General features: G+C 44.1%; 2 protein-coding genes across 2 annotated transcripts; both read left to right on the top strand.

Moving 5' to 3' along the window:
* On the top strand, window positions 7,059-12,183 carry LOC110434335. The gene is made up of 2 exons (XM_021458196.1): window positions 7,059-9,894; window positions 11,265-12,183. The coding sequence occupies exons 1-2, from the start codon at window positions 8,620-8,622 to the stop codon at window positions 12,159-12,161; spliced, it is 2,172 nt and encodes a 723-aa protein (XP_021313871.1). The 5' UTR covers window positions 7,059-8,619; the 3' UTR covers window positions 12,162-12,183.
* LOC110434737 (uncharacterized mitochondrial protein AtMg00810-like) lies at window positions 13,458-16,146 on the top strand. Its single transcript, XM_021459450.1, has 2 exons — window positions 13,458-13,871; window positions 16,099-16,146. Exons 1-2 carry the CDS (start codon window positions 13,458-13,460, stop codon window positions 16,144-16,146), a joined length of 462 nt encoding a protein of 153 aa, XP_021315125.1.

The raw sequence follows: 16,997 nt of genomic DNA, 5'->3' as shown, positions 1-16,997 counted from the left end.
GTCAAATATTCATGACCTTGAAACAACAAAGCCAATGATAATTGAAAATTTCTGTTCCAAATTTGCACGTGAAACGTATTGATAGATATGGTAATATGGTATGGCTCAGCGTCTGGCCGAGGTATATAGAAATCAAGGAATGACATCCATTAGGCTGGAATGCAAAAGAACCGAGAAACAATTAGAAATCTTCCGGTCGACCAGGACCAGGTGGCCGGTAGTCACGCACCGAACCACCTGTGTACATTGTTGCGGTTGGGCTGACCACCACGCAGATTCCACGCGAGTCACGAGGATAGCTTGCGGCCCACACGACGCGATACGGCCCTTCAGAAACGAACGAGCACATCCAGTCTTGTGTTTTTGCTACATTTCATTTTCCTCCCGGTTTTGTCTTTTTTTATTTTCTTTATCTTTCTTTTCTTTGTTATTATTCTTTTTATTTTATTTTATTTATGTTTCTTTTTCTTCTTGTGGTTTCTATTCTTCTTTTGTTTTATCTTGCCTTCATTTCTTTTTACTGAAACTAATCACTTTCTTTTTCTTTATTTTTCATGTTTTGTTTTCTTTTACTTTCTTCTATTTCTTTTCTTTTCTCTGTTTTTATCTTGTATTTATTTTTCATCATCTTTTTTGCGGTTTTATCTTCTTTGAATTTTATTTATCTTCATTTTTTTGCATGTTCATTATGATTTTACTAAATTTTATTTATTTTGTGTTTTTATTTTCTTTTTATTTTATTCTATCTTTTATTTAGAATTTTAACTGAAACTATTAATCTAGTTAAAGTTGAGAAAGTTTATCATATTTTATTAAAGTCTTTCTTTCTTACCACGTCGGAAATTTGCAGTTCTGTGCTTTATCAGTTGATAGAATGGGAGAAGCTTAAGAACATGTCCCTCTATGTAAAGTCAAACCATCAACTCAAATGGAAACCACCACCAACTAACTTTTACAAGCTTAATTTTGATGCGTGTTTCCATCTTAACTCAGACACGAGTGGTTTGGAATGGTTGTGAGAAATGCAAAGGGAGAGGTTGTCGAAGTGGGATTAGGACGCCTGCACCATCTATCTTCTCCTCTAGACGCCGAAGCTTTGGTGGCAATGCGGTGTTTGGAATGTGCTATACATTGGAGAATGTCTCATGTACTGTTGGAGACAGATTCTATAACTCTCAGCGAATTCTATAACTCTCGGTGGAGTCTATCTTCTCCAAATTGGGATAGAAGTCCCTAGGAGTATTATTCAAGCAAATTCAAGATTTAGTGTGTTCTAAGTTCACTAGTAGAATCAGGCTCATAGCTGGCGCCCCCTTTTTATACCACAGGCGGTTCCAGTTACGACGCGCCTGTGGTATAAATAGGGCGGTGTCAGAGATTTTCGGCCGCATGTGGAAACGTTTATCATAGACGGTTGACTTAAGCCAATCGCCAGTGTAAATGCTCCATTTACACTGGCGGTTGGCTTAAGTCAACCGCCGTGATAAAATGTTTCCACAGGCGGTTGACTTAAGCCAACCGCCAGTGTAAATGGAGGGAAACAATTTACCACAGGCGGTTGACTTAAGCAACCGCGTGTGTTATCTGTGTATAAATACCCTTCTTCCTCCCCGACCAGAATAGTATCTCGCACCCACCTTCCATTGGGGGCGATTTTGGAATTCCAGATTTCTCAAAATACAAGGGGGAGGTTTTGATCTTCATTTCTAGGAATGAGGTTGCTAAAAGAGGTTAGTTTATGTCCCTATTGCCTCAATTTGCTCATTCTAGCTCAATTTGAGCCACTTTTTGGATCTAGGGTTTCACCATGAGTGAGAGAGAAGAATAGCTAGCTTTTTGTCTTGATTTGTTGATATGGTTAGATGGGGTTGTTTAATATGGTTGGATAATGTCTCTCAACATGTTTGCTTCTCAATTTAGCTAGTTTTTACAAGATTAAACCAATGGTGTGTTCTTGTATATTTATGTAGAGAGATAATTGTTGATTTTTTAATTATATGATAGTTAGGTTTTTTATTGTCACCTTCCACATCATCTATCTATTTATAATGAATGTTATATTTATATAATTATGCTATACTTAGGTTTTCTAATTTATGTCCCTCTCTCTTTATAAATTTTTCAATTTATTTATCCACATGTATGTATGTTTTATGAGTGAGAGAGAAGAATAGCTAGCTTCTTGTCTTTATTTGTTGATATGGTTAGATGAGGTTGCTTAATATGGTTGGATAATGCCTCTCAACATGTTTGCTTCTCAATTTAGCTAGTTTTTACAAGATTAAACCAATGGTGTGTTCTTTGTATATTTATGTAGAGAGATAATTGTTGATTTTTTTTAATTATATGGTAGTTAGGTTTTTTATTATCACCTTCCACATCATCTATCTATTTATAATGAATGATGTATTTATATAGTTATGCTATACTTAGATTATTTTTTAATTATGTAACTTAGGTTTTTTCCTTTAATCTCAAGCTTAACCATAAACCCTAGATAAATCCTTTGTAAACCCTTAGATCATTTGAATGGTGTTTTACAGGTAGTGATGGAGAGGTCATTTTGGATGTATAATTTATCAAGACTAGATCCATCATACATAACTGAGGTCCAGAGGTTTATTGATGCTGCTCAAAACCATGCTTCAAGAACAAGAAAGACACACATACATTGTCCATGCATGGATTGTAGAAATCTTGTTGTATCTGATGACATTCAACAAATCCTTACTCATCTGGTCCGTTGAGGATTTATGAAAGATTACTTGATTTGGACAAAGCATGGAGAGGGTAGCTCTGCGCCTTATATAACTAGAATTGTTGACGGGTTTGAGTTCGTACACGAGACACAACAACCTAATACCGATGGTCTAGCCACTGAACATGTTGTGCCAAATGTTCCTGATCATGGTTTTATTGGAGAAAATGAAGATGGCACCGAAACTAACATGGCTGCGGAAGATGCAGAATTTCTAGAGGCAATGTTGCGTCGTCATGCGGAAGATCCATCAGTGTTCTTCATAAAAGGTATGGAGGCCCTAATGAAGGCAGCAGAAGAGCCTTTTTATGATGAGTCCTAGGGTTGCACCAAAGAGTTCACGACGCTGCGGTCTGTGCTAAAGTTGTTGGTGTGCAAAGCTAGATATGGTCTTTTTTATGCTGGCTTTGATGCGTTCTTAAGCATTATCGCAGACATGCTTCCTAAGGATAACAAAGTTCCTGCTAACACATATTATGCAAAGAAGCTAATCAGCCCACTCACAATGGGTGTTGAGAAGATCCACGCTTGTAGAAATCACTGTATCCTATATCGAGGCGATGATTATAGAGACTTGGACAACTGTCCCAAGTGTGGTGCAAGTAGGTACAAGACAAATAAAGACTACATAGAGGAAGAGTGTGTTGCCTCTGTGCCTAAGGGAAAAAAACGAAAGAAGGCCCAACAAAAGACCTAGAAGAGTAGTTCAAAACCCACCGGCAAAGAAAAGGAAGAAGTAGACTATTATGCGCAGAAAAAGATTCCTGCTTTGGTGATGTGGTACCTTCCTGTGATCGATCGATTGAGGTGCTTGTTTGCTAACCCAGAGGATGCCCAACTTATGAGCTGACATGCTTCTGATGAGCACAAAGACGATGGGAAGCTTCGGCACCCAGCCGATGGCCAGCAGTGGAAAGATTTCAATGAAAACCACAAGGACTTTGCTAATGAACCAAGGAATGTTAGGTTCACACTGAGTACTGATGGAATGAATCCATTTATTGAGAGGAGCAGCAAGCACAGCACATGGCCAGTGATCCTCACCATCTACAACCTCCCTCCATGGTTGATGCAGAAGCGAAAGTACCTTTTACTAACCATCCTTATCTCTGGACCTACACAACCTGGAGTTGATATGGATGTTTTCTTGGAGCCCTTAATGCAGGACATGAAGATACTGTGGGAAACAGATGTTCGAATATTCGACGAGTACCGCAGAGAATCATTCACACTGAGAGCTATTATCTTTGTTATGATCAATGACTACCCAGCTCTCTTTACATTATCAGGGCAGTTCAAGGGAAAGTTTGGTTGTGTGGTATGCATAGATGACACCGCTTACGTGTCCCTAACTGCATCTAAGAAGATAGTGTACATGAGGCACAGACGCTTATTATCAAAAGGACACAGGTACCGGCTGAAAAAGATGGATAAGTACTTTGACAATAATAGTGAACTACAGACTACTGCTCCATCAGGTAACAATAAAGGCCAAAGAGTTTTCAGCATAGTGAGCAAACTCAAATTTGTTTTTGGGAAGAAGACAAAAGATGGAAAACCAAGAAAGAATGTCAAGCCAACTCCAGGGGCTACATTCAAGAAGAAGTCAATTTTCTTCGAGTATTTGGAATACTGGCCAGAGTTAGATGTCCGCCACGCGATCGATGGTATGCACGTTGAGAAGAACGTGTTTGAAAGCGTAATTGACACCTTGTTGGACATGAAGGGCAAGACAAATGAAGGATTAAATTCACGCTTGGACATGGTACAGTTAGGCATAAAAAAAAGAACTTCACCCTGTTAGGCTAGAAAATGGGAAGTACCACCTCCCGGCAGCAAGCTACAACGTCAACAATGAAGAGAAACATGAGATGTGTGTGTGGTTGAAGAAATTGAAAGTCCCATCTGGATTCTGCTCTAGCATATGGAGTATTGTGTCAATGAAAGACCTTACACTCACCAACTACAACTCACATGATTGTCATTTCATATTGACTACTTTTCTCCCTATTGCCATTAGGGTTATAAACCCAGTGTGGATAAAGGTTGTAGTTACACGGTTGTACTACTTCTTCAACAGGATCTCACAGAAGGTGATTGAACGTGATGAGTTGGCGTCTCTTAAGGAATTCGCAGTGGAGACAGTTTCACAGTTTGAGATGTGTTTCCCCCCAGCATTCTTCGATGTGATGGTTCACCTTGGGTGCACTTGGTTTCACAAATAGAGGCTTTGGGTCCCATGTATTTGCATGAGATGTGGACGTATGAACGTTTCATGTCAATACTAAATGGCTATGTATCAACTTGTGCTCGTCCAGAGGCGTCTATGGTAGAGGGGTACTTAACCGAAGAGGCCATTGAGTCTGGAGGTCCATTCTGCAATAGGGTCCTAAAAGACCAGGTTGCAATAGGTTTGCCTCCGTCATGACACGAGGGTAGGCTGAATGGAAGAGGTAGGATGGGAAAGAAATCATACGTCCCAAAAGATTACAATTCAGTCCTCGAAGCACATCACAGCGTCCTTCATCAGCTCTCGATAATGGAGCCTTTGATCATCTACACATTGAAGAGCTTCAAAAACATAATCATGGGCACACAGATGAATGGATAATGAAGGAACATAAGAATCAGTTCACCTCATGGCTAAGGGAGCAGGACATTCCAGATGGGGAAACACTCGTGGATCGCACCATCAAGGTCTTGGCATCTGGGCCATCACGCCAGGTCACGACTTGGCAAACCTATGACATTAGTGGCTTCACGTTCTGTACCAAGTCCAAGGACCAAAAGAGCATGGCACAAAATAGTGGTGTTCGATGCGACGCCTTAGACTCTGGAACTGGTGAGGAAACAACTTACTTTAACTTCGTTGAGGACATATGGGAACTAGACTATGGTATATTTCAGATTCCTGTATTTCGGTGTCAATGGGTTGAAGACAAACATGTCACAGTGGACAACTATGGGATTAGAGTTCTAGATCTAAGCAAGGTAGGCTACAAAGGTGGTCCATGGATAATGGCTAACCGCGCTACATAGGTCTTCTATGCTGAGCAGGTCCTCTCTCCTAATGATAAGAAGAAAATTACGGACCATCCAAAGCATATAGTTTTCCCTAGAAAGCAACAACAAGCCATCGGAGTTGATGGTGTATCATGAATTTAACCAGTTCGGTGACATGTCTCTCTTTGTAGACGACCATCCAGTAAAGATAAGGAATGTTGAGCGAAGCATTACACAGAGCTCGTAGCCCTAGGTGCGTCACGATGGACAAAGAAGAACAGTAGCTGCCTAGATTTTATTTGTCATTTGCCATGTAATCTATTTATGATAAATGTGTACCTTATGCTATGTTTGTACTTTATTTCTTAAACTTTTTCTGAGTCTTATTAGTGTCATGGGTGTTCAATCCACCAAGTTTGGGATTTTTCTGACGTGGTTTGGTACTTTATCTCGTTTAATTGAATTTCCGCGTAACGTCTCTAAGTAATTAGCGATTGAACTGAGTCTACCCCCGAAACGACTCCGAATGGTGCCAAACTTCTCCACAGGGTCTCATCTACCCTAGGAATCAAAATTTTGTTGAAGTTTATGAAAACCCTATGAACACAAGGTTGAGAAGTACCCTTGTGGTTCGTTTTGTGATGAGTGGTTGTCAACGTGATCCACGAATAGGTTGAGTTGGTGACTAACATTACCATGACAAAAGCTATGTGTGCGACATGTCTCTTGGCTCGTGGTGTTCAGCTGTGGAGCTCGGAGGCGGTGGTCGACGGCGAGGTGAAGGTCAAGTAGAGACGTGTCGTGCTGATGTACCTAGAGCGGTGAAGGACAGACGTGAGGCTTGGACTGACGGACCAGGAGGCCGGGTGACCAGCTGACGTCTGGGACATCGACAAGTGCAAGTGTACATGGGAGTGACCGTGTTAATCAAGTCAAGACACCGGACGCGAGTCGAGCGAGGCTCAGGAGGACTTAGCGGGCCGGCCAGTCGAGGACGGCGGTGACATGTGTCGAGTGGCGGGGAAGCGTATGGAGTACGCTACTCGCGGCGGGTTTCGCGGGTTTGGGCCTCAAAACCCGGGCGGAGGTCCCGATGCGGACGGATGGCACGTGGCAGCATCGGTGAGATCGCTTCGGAGCGAGGCTATCGGTGAGGAGGCGCGGTGGCCGTCGGATTTAGGTCATGTCGAGTTGGACTAGAATGCCCTGGGGCTAGCTAGTTCGTTCAAAAATATCTAGGGACATATTTGGAGAATATGTAATATACCTGATAAATAAACTGGAGGAGTTCCCTATCTCCCTAACTCTCTCTACCATCTCTCCACCTCTCTTCCTCTAGTCCCCTCGTAGGTCGTAGTTTTTCTCCTTTCCTTCTCGAGAGAGTTCTCATGAACTAAAATTTGTGGTATATTATGTGCGATTTTGTTTGGGAATGGAGGCCTTAACCTCCGGTTGTCCTCTGGACGCGATCTAAGCTGAGCCTGTGCTATTTTTATTTTCACGAGTTACTGTTCATCATATTTTCCCCTTCTTGATTCGTGCTTGTTTTGAGTTTTTCTGTGAAGTTTGTTTGGTCAGATTGATGCTTTACCAAGTGATAAACAAGATCACCAAGTGATTTGGGCTAATTTCATTCATGCATCAAGATCCAAGCAGATTTCATTTTTGGGGGGTTTTTCTGGAGTTCTTGGACGTGATCTGATTTTCTCAGATTCTGAGTTGATTCTGAGCGATGATCTCATAGAGTATGCTCATTAGTTTCATGGAGATTACCTGTGCATAGTTTGGTAGCGAATCATCTTGATTTGGTCTTGTTTACTCGATCTGCTTTTTCTGTTCGTTGTGTCCAGCTTCCTGTTCGTGGCGCTTTTTGAGCTCTAGTTGAGCGTACTGGTGAGGGGACTGCTGGTCACCGGTGCGGACAGGCTCGGCGTCAATTAGTTCTGGGTCGTTTCTGTTTCCTCTGATTCGTTGTACCGATTGATTTTGGTCCTGACCTGTTGCCGTGTTGTTCATCGTGGGAGAGCCAGGTTGCTTGTTCGTCGTGAAGGCCGAGCAGCAGGAGCAGTGCTCGTGCTTTCAGGCACCCTCGCCTGTTCTTGCTGTGTGGCAGAGCACTCCAGCACTGAAGCAGCAGCGGCTTGTCTGTGATCCCAAGTGCCGGTTGCTTTCATCATTCTCTATGTTGCAGCATACAGGAAATGGATAGGCAGTAAATTCAGCGACAGCTGCAAATGTTGTTTGTGCTTTGATTTTGTCTTCTGTGTTGCCTCTTTCTTCTACAGGAAACAACCATTGCATGCTAATTTATTTAGTTTAAGTCATGTACAAGAGATTGTCCGTATTTCCTACGTGTGTGCTTGTAGGTATTAAGTGCAGCAGCTAGTTCTTGTTTTTGTGCCTTCTCTGATTGGTCTGTTGCTGCAGCTCAAATCGTTGCTTGGTTGGAGTGTTGTTTAGGATTTTCAGAAAGCAGAGCACCTTCTCTCAGTTTGGTCAAGGAGAACAAAGACACTCAAGTCCAGTTAACTGTTCAATATCTGTGTAGTCTGAAATTTTTGGCCAGCCCCCCTCTTATTTTCCGTTTAGCACGTATTTTGGTCGTTCGAGCTTTGTTTTGTGTTCCGTTTGTTGCGTTAGCTTTCTACCGTTCCGAATAATTTCTCTAGATACTCTCGTCACTAGTTGGCTTGAGTATTTTAGTTTTGGAACGTGCTTGTGTGTGGCAGTGATTTTGGGACAGCGGCTAAATATTTCGAAAGAAATTTGAGGCTCCCATTCACCCCCCTCTGGTCGCCGTTTTCGGTCCTTCAATTGGTACCGGAGCCGGTTAAGGATCATTCCACCTTAATCGGTCCATGATCCACGAAGGCGACATGGAGCGTGGTTCCGGTAAACCACCGTTCTTCGATGGAACAAATTATCCCTATTGGAAAATACGCATGGTTGCCCATCTCCAGGGGATTGATTGGCTAGTTTGGGAAATTTGCAAGGATGCTACTTTCGTTGTGCTTGAACCCCGTGCTCGAACCACGCAAGATCAAAAAGATCGTCACAACGCAAATAGCAGAGCAAGATATGTTCTTTTCTCGAGTCTTTCACTTCCTGAGTTCGAGCGTGTCTCTGATTGTGCTACTGCTCGAGAGATCTGGGTGAGGCTTCAGAGCTATCACGAGGGTACAGCCCATGTCAAAACCAGACTCTATGAGACGTACACGAGAGAGTACGAGAACTTCACTCAGCTTGATGGCGAGTCCGTCGATGCCATGTTTTCTCGTTTTCAGACGATCATTAACAAGATGCGAGCAAACAAGGCACAGCTACCTTATGATGATCATGAGAGGGCTCTCAAGCTTCTATATGCCCTAGATCGGAAGGTATGGGATGTGAAGGTGTCTGCCATCATCGAGTCTTCAAACTACGACACCATCACTGTGGACGAGCTGTTCAGCAAGCTCAAGTCCACCGAGATCGACTACCAGACTCAAGCCAAGCTCAAGAATCCCTCTGCACCGACTATGGCTTTAGTCTCAGGTAACAGTTCAAGTTCTTTAGCTAACCCTTCACAGATGTTGTTTGCCTTGTCTTCTTTGGTGTCTATTTCAGAGGAGCAGTTGGAGACCCTTGGGGATGACGAGCTGGCGTTGATCATCAGCCGGTTCTCGCGGTTCCACAGCAACCGCTTGAACCGCCGCCGGGGCGGTGATCAAAAGGTGGGCTGCTACAACTGTGGAGATCTCGACCACTTCGTCGCCCACTGCCCCAAGAAGAACAAGCACTCCTCCGACAAGTACGACTCCGGCAAGCGCAAGGACAAGAACGGCTACACCTCTAAGAAGCACATGTCAAAGAAGGGCTTCGACAAGGAGGCGCACAAGAAGATGTACCGCAAGAAAGCCAAGGCGCAAGAGCGTGCCTTCCTTGCTTCCCTCAGTGACCTCGACAACGACTCTAGCAATGACTGCTCCTCTTCTCCCTCGAGTGACGATGAGTCCGAGAGGAAGATGGAGGAGAAGCTGACCGGTCTTTGCTTTGTCGCCGACTCCACTCATGGAGGCTTCTGCACCATGGCGATTGATGAAGAGGTGAAGGCTAGCAAGGATGAGGTCTCCTTCGACGACGACACCTCCGAGGTACTTCCTTCTGTCGATGACCTTGTTGCTGAGCTTGATAGCATGAATGTCACCCTGATTAGTCAAGATAAATTGCTTAAGCGTGCTGCCCGTGAGAGGAAAGAGTTTAAGGACAAGCTAGAGTTAGCGCTTAAGGAGCTTGAGGTTGCTAAGAAGTGTGTTGTGATTGTGTCAGATGAAGTAGAGTGCGATGAGGGTGCTGTTCATATGTCTAACTTCTCTGAATTGCAATCTAAGTATGCTACTTTGCTTGATGAGTATGGTGAGCTGAAGGCTAGGCCTGTCTTGTTGGGTGCGTGCAAGTCCTGCTCGGGCTTGCAATATGAGCTGGCAGAGAAGAATGCCAAGATCTCTATTCTTGAGAAGGCCAGTTCAGATAACACTATTGATAAGTGTGCACGTTGTGAGAGTTTGGTGCTAGAGCTTGAGTCTTGCAGGCACGATAAGATGAGATCTGAGGAAGACAACACATACCTTCGGTCCATCTTAAGCTGGGTGTCTAGCAGTGAGCCACAGTTGGGTATGATGATGAGCCAGTTTAGGCGGGGAACTTGCACATCGGGTGTAGGCTTTGCTATAGGTGGGAAGGGTGAAAATCTTTATGGCAAGGTTGGTGAGTTTAGTGGTTTGAGCCTGAGTGAGAAACCATCCACTACTCCCAAGTTGATCAAATTCACTCCACCTGAGCCTTCCAAACCCACTGTCAAAGATGGAGTGTTTGAAGAACCTCCAAAAGTTCCACCTCAAAAACAAGTATGGATTCCAAAACCTAACCATCTTAGTAACCCACTTGACACTCTATCAAACATCTCTGAGGATCCCCTTCCTAAAGCCAAAAAGCCACCAAGAGTGAATCATACCCACAAGAGAGTGAACCAACAACCACCCAAGAGAGAGGTAAGGTATCACTGTGAGTATTGCCATAGGGATGGTCACCTTGCTGAGTTTTGCTTTAGGAGGAAGAGAGATGAGCGGCGAGAGTACGAGTTGAACAACCAGAACATGTACTGCCCACCCCATGGCGTACATGTGCCGCCTGTTCAGAGGCGCAGTGCTAGGCCCAGAGGTGCAATGCCTCAAGGTGCTAGGCCTCAGGTTGCGAGACCACGTGGTGGTCGTGCCCGACGTGGTTCAGGTCATGATCAATATGACTTTGAACCTCATGGCGGTGGCTTTGCTTCTCAGTCCCACAGCTCTAGCGGACCACGTTTTCCCTTTTGTGGTGATCGCTTTCCTCAAATGGGACATGGCATGCTTGGTGTTTTTCCTAACACTTTTCCAGGGCAAATGACCCAACACTGGTATCCTTCACAGTTTACTAACCCCAGTGTTGTGCCATTTGCTCACCCCATGTCTTTCTATTGATGCAGCTCGGAGGCTTGGAGAACACATGGCTTGTTGAATCTGGTTGTTCGCGCCACATGACCGGAAGTTCAAAATGGTTCTCCAGCCTCGACCCCGTGCAATGTAAGGAGTACATCACATTTGGGGACAATAGCAAAGGTAAGGTGCTTTCTCGTGGGACCATTCGGGTCAATGAGAGTTTTGTCTTGAAGGATGTTGCTTTGGTTTCAAATTTGCATTTCAATTTGCTTTCGGTTTTGCAACTCCTTCAGGATGGTTTTGAGGTGCGCTTTAAGACTGGCTTGTCTCGAGTTCTTGATTCTCAGGGAAATCTTGTTTGTCAGATTGTCCCTTTTGGTCGTGTCTTTCGAGCTAATTTTTCTCACTCTTTTGGCTCTTATCGTTGTCTTGTGGCTGGATCCTCTTCTGATCTTTGGAAGTGGCATAAGAGACTTGGTCATTTGAGCTTTGACTTACTAGCTAGGTTGAGCTCACTTGACTTAATCCGAGGATTGCCCAAATTGAAATTTGAGAAGGATTTGGTTTGTCACCCTTGTCGTCATGGGAAGATGGTTGCTGCTTCTCATCCTCTCGTGACTCAGGTCATGACCAAGGGACCCGATGAGCTACTTCATATGGACACAGTTGGTTCGGCTCGGGTTCGGTCAAAGGGAGGGAAGTGGTATGTTCTAGTGATTGTGGATGACTTTTCTCGCTACTCTTGGGTGTTTTTCATGGAGGGTAAGGATGAGGCTTTTTCTCATGTTCGAGATTTGATTCTTCGGTTACAAACTGAGTTGCCTAAGAATGCCATGAGAGATATACGTAGTGACAATGGCACAGAATTCAAAAACACTCAATTTGATACCTTCTGTGCTTCTTTGGGTCTTGAGCACCAGTTTTCCTCTCCTTATGTCCCCTAGCAAAATGGTGTTGTTGAGCGCAAAAAACAGACCCTTGTTGAGATGGCCAGGACGATGCTCGATGAGCATAGGACTCCTAGGAGATATTGGGCCGAGGCGATCAACACTGCTTGTCATGTTTCCAATCACATTTTTCTTCGAGCCTTCTTGAAAAAGACTTCTTATGAGTTGCGATTTGGTAGACTACCCAAGGTAAGTCACTTCAGGGTGTTTGGTTGCAAGTGTTTCATCCTGAAGTAAAGTAATTTGGACAAATTTGAGTCTAGGTCCTCCGACGGTATTTTTCTTGGTTATGCTTCTCATTCTCATGCATATCGTGTACTTAACCTTGAAACTAACCGAGTCGTGGAGACCTGTGAGGCCACATTCGATGAGAGTATGCCTTGTTCTTCTCCTGTCTATGAATGTGCAGGTGATCAGGAGATTGGTGAGAGCATCTTTGTTGAGGATGATGCAAAAGATGCCGATTGGGGTAATCCTGAGCCAACACCACTGGCTGCCCCTCTCGAGTCTTCGACAACTACTTTGCCTGATGGCCCCGATCCTTCTTCTTCCACTACTTGGGGTCCGATCGAGCAGCCTCCTCAGCCTACACCGGCTGTCCCTGAGGAGGCCCCAGCTGTAGTTGAGGGGGAGGCAACTTCTTCAAGGGAAGCACCTCGACACATTCAGCGTCGCCATCCACCTCAAACCATGATTGGTGAAATTGACCAGCGAGTCACGCGGTCCAGGTCATATCACATCTCACACTTCGCTCACTCTACTTTTGTTGCTTCTTTTGAGCCTCGAGATGTTGGACACGCACTATCTAATCCTGATTGGGTTAATGCTATGCATGAGGAGTTAGAAAATTTTGAGAGAAACAATGTTTGGGTTTTAGTACCACTTCCACCAGATTGCCATCCCATAGGTACCAAGTGGGTTTTCAAAAACAAGCAGAGTGAAGATGGGGTGGTAGTGAGGAACAAGGCTAGGTTGGTAGCTCAGGGTTTTTATCACAAAGAGGGGATAGACTATGAGGAAACCTTTGCTCATGTTGCCCGTCTAGAAGCCATTAGGATCCTTTTAGCCTTTGCAGCTTCAAAAGGGTTCAAGCTGTATCAGATGGATGTGAAGAGTGCTTTCTTGAATGGGTATATAGAGGAAGAGGTCTATGTGAGACAACCCCCTAGCTTTGAAAATCCTAAGTTTCCTAACCATGTTTTTAAACTCCACAAAGCCTTGTATGGTCTAAAACAAGCCCCAAGAGCCTGGTATGAGCGTTTGAAAGCCTTCTTTCTTGGAAAGGGTTTTAAAATGGGTTCTGTTGATAAAACTTTGTTTCTCCTCAAGCAAGGCACTGACACTCTCTTGGTTCAGATATACGTGGATGATATCATTTTTGGTGGCTCTTCTCATGCACTTGTTGGCAAGTTTGCAGAAACTATGAGCAGGGAATTTGAGATGAGCATGATGGGCGAGTTGACGTTCTTTCTTGGTTTGCAAATCAAGCAAACTAGAGAAGGGACATTTGTGCACCAAGGCAAGTACACCAAGGACGTACTCAAGAAATTCGATATGGGCGAGGCCAAGCCTCTCTCGACGCCCATGTCGACCACGACGGCCCTGGATGCAGATGAAGAAGGAGAAGTTGTGGACCAGAAGGAGTACCGAAGCATGATCGGGTCACTGCTGTACCTGACGACGACAAGACCGGACATCCAGTTCGCGGTCTGCTTGTGTGCGCGCTTTCAGTCTTCGCCGCGCACATCTCATCATCAAGCCGTCAAGCGGATCTTGAGGTACCTTCGTTTCACACCTGAGTTTGGTCTTTGGTCTTCAGCTTCCTCCTCTCTTTCTCTTTGCAGCTATTCTGACGCGGATTATGCCGGCTGCCATGTTGAGCGCAAGTCCACGTCAGGGACTTGCCAGTTTCTTGGGACTTCTCTTGTGTCTTGGTCCTCTCGCAAGCAATCCTCAGTTGCTCAATCCACCACAGAAGCCGAGTATGTTGCTGCTGCTTGCTGCTCCCAGTTGCTTTGGATGATAGCCACTCTGAGAGACTTTGGGTTAGAGTTTAGGCGAGTGCCTTTGCTTTGTGATAGCACCAGTGCCATAAGCGTTGCTAAAAACCCAGTTCTCCACTCAAAAACCAAGCATATAGATGTCCGCTTTCACTTCCTGCGTGACCACTATGAGAAAGGAGATATTGACCTACACCATGTTGATACCCAAAACCAGCTTGCAGACATCTTTACCAAACCCCTTGACCAAGCCCAGTTTGCTCACTTGTGAGGGGAGCTTGGAGTTTGTTTCCCTTTTTAGTTGAGGGGAACTTTGGTTTTTGTATTCTAGTTTCTTTTTCTTTTAGTTTAGCTTTTATTTTATTTTTGTATCATATTGTATTGCATTTCATCTCATCATGTATATTAGAGCATTTTGAGCTTCATGATTATAGTTGTTAGATTGAGATTATGCTCTTTGTGATATGTCTTGTATGTACATGATGGTGCTTGTCGCTTAGGCTCCTTTTGATCACTTGATGCATGTTATGAGCTAAGCATGTTTTATAACTTGTGAACTTGACATAAACTTGTTGAAACTTGAAAATTGTTCACCATTGTGAGTGGCAGCTAGCATGTGTAGGATGTGTTGAGATCACTTGAGCTATCATTTATATGCTAGGTTGCTATGTCTCATGCTTTGAGTTATACACTTGCTTGGGCAACTTGTAAATTCTTGTGCTAAAAATTGAAAATCAAGCTAAGTGAAAAGAAAAGATCGAGATGGGTCTGTACTGTCCTACGTCAAGTTATCGAGACTGCTTCCAATTGCACTTATGGATGAACTTGAGCCTTGTAGTGGATGCCGAGATCATTGTCTTAAGCTTGCGATTGTCTCTGACATAGGCTTGGCATGGTCGATAAGTTGGTTTGACGGTACAGATAACCTCTCGCACTCACACATGTTTTTGACTAAACCTTGTGATATGCTGCAAACTCCGATAAAATGAAAATTTGATGAAAACACAAGTCTAAAGTTAGTCTTTGACATGATGTATGAATGCTGCTTGGGGTAGTTCACCTTGTATACACTTGTTAGCACTAGGTTGATTTCCTGCTTATACTTGCTATGTGCTACTTTCAGTGGTGAACTCCTCCTTAAAATTGCTTAAAATTGATCAAAAATGCTTAAATGTCATATTTCGTTTTACTTTGATCAGTTTGAGCATTTGCTAGCACTTGTACTTATTGCTATACACACATGACAGCACCATCTAGAGCATCTTTTCAATCTGATTGCTATACTCCTGAAGCTTTTGTATATGTGCATTTCTTGCATTCATAGCATGTTTTGAGGGGGAGTTACACTCCTTTGGGCAAATCTTGATAAGTGCATGTGTCAATAAGGGGGAAAAAGTTACACACAAAAAGAGAGACATGCATTCATTTGAGAGAGATTGCATTTGCTCAGAGGGAGTTGCATTCGAGTTGCTTTTGCTAGATGTGTTGAGCCTTTGCCTCTTCCGGAGGGTCTAGTTGTTTTCTGGCCATTCGAGCTTTGCTAGCGGTGTTGAGCCCGTTTGCCTCTTCTTGAGGGCTAGCTGTGTTTTTACTTGGTTGTGTCAAGCCTTTGCCCATGTCTTTGGGGACCGAGTTTTTGCCAAGTATTGCTCACTTCAAATGTCCCTGTTTTGGCTTTCTCTGGCTTTTGGTCATTTGGGTGAGTTCTTCCTTCCTCCTTCTCTGTTCTTTCTTTTGCTCAAGCTGTTGGTGTGAGAGTGTTGACAGTGCACTCATCAAGGGGGAGATTGCGAACACAAGGTTGAGAAGTACCCTTGTGGTTCGTTTTGTGATGAGTGATTGTCAACGTGATCCACGAATAGGTTGAGTTGGTGACTAACATTACCATGGTGAAAGCTATGTGTGCGACATGTCTCTTGGCTTGTGGTGTTCAGCTGTGGAGCTCGGAGGCGGTGGTCGACGGCGAGGTGAAGGTCAAGTAGAGACGTGCCATGCTGATGGACCTGGAGCGGTGAAGGACGGACGTGAGGCTTGGACTGACGGACCAGGAGGCCAGGTGACCAGCCGTAGTGGCTGACGTCTGGGGCTAGCTAGTTCGCTCAAAAATATCTAGGGACATATTTGGAGAATATGTAATATACCTGATAAATAAACCGGGGGAGTTCCCTATCTCCCTAACTCTCTCTACCATCTCTCCACCTCTCTTCCTCTAGTCCCCTCGTAGGTCTATTGTTCTTCAGTAGTTTTTCTCCTTTCCTTCTCGAGAGAGTTTCCATGGACTAAAATTTGTGGTATATTGTGTGCGATTTTGTTTGGGAATGGAGGCCTTAACCTCCAGTTGCCCTCTGGACGCGATCTAAGCTGAGCCTGTGCTATTTTTATTTTACGAGTTACTGTTCATCATATTTTTCCCTTCTTGATTCGTGCTTGTTTTGAGTTTTTCTGTGAAGTTTGTTTGGTCAGATTGATGCTTTACCAAGTGATAAACAAGATCACCAAGTGATTTGGGCTAATTTCATTCATGCATCAAGATCCAAGCAGATTTCATTTTTGGGGGTTTTTCTGGAGTTCTTGGACGTGATCTGATTTTCTCAGATTCTGAGTTGATTCTGAGCGATGATCTCATAGAGTATGCTCATCAGTTTCATGGAGATTACCTGTGCATAGTTTGGTAGCGAATCATCTTGATTTGGTCTTGTTTACTCGATCTGCTTTTTCTGTTCGTTGTGTCCAGCTTCCTGTTCGTGGCGCTTTTTGAGCTCTAGTTGAGCGTACTGGTGAGGGGACTGCTGGTCACCGGTGCGGACAGGCTCGGCGTCAATTAGTTCTGGGT

This window comes from Sorghum bicolor, chromosome 4 (assembly GCF_000003195.3).
Source record: "Sorghum bicolor cultivar BTx623 chromosome 4, Sorghum_bicolor_NCBIv3, whole genome shotgun sequence".
NCBI lineage: Eukaryota > Viridiplantae > Streptophyta > Magnoliopsida > Poales > Poaceae > Sorghum > Sorghum bicolor.
Note: the sequence above shows the minus strand (reverse complement) of the source record. Positions and strands in the feature narration are given on the sequence as shown.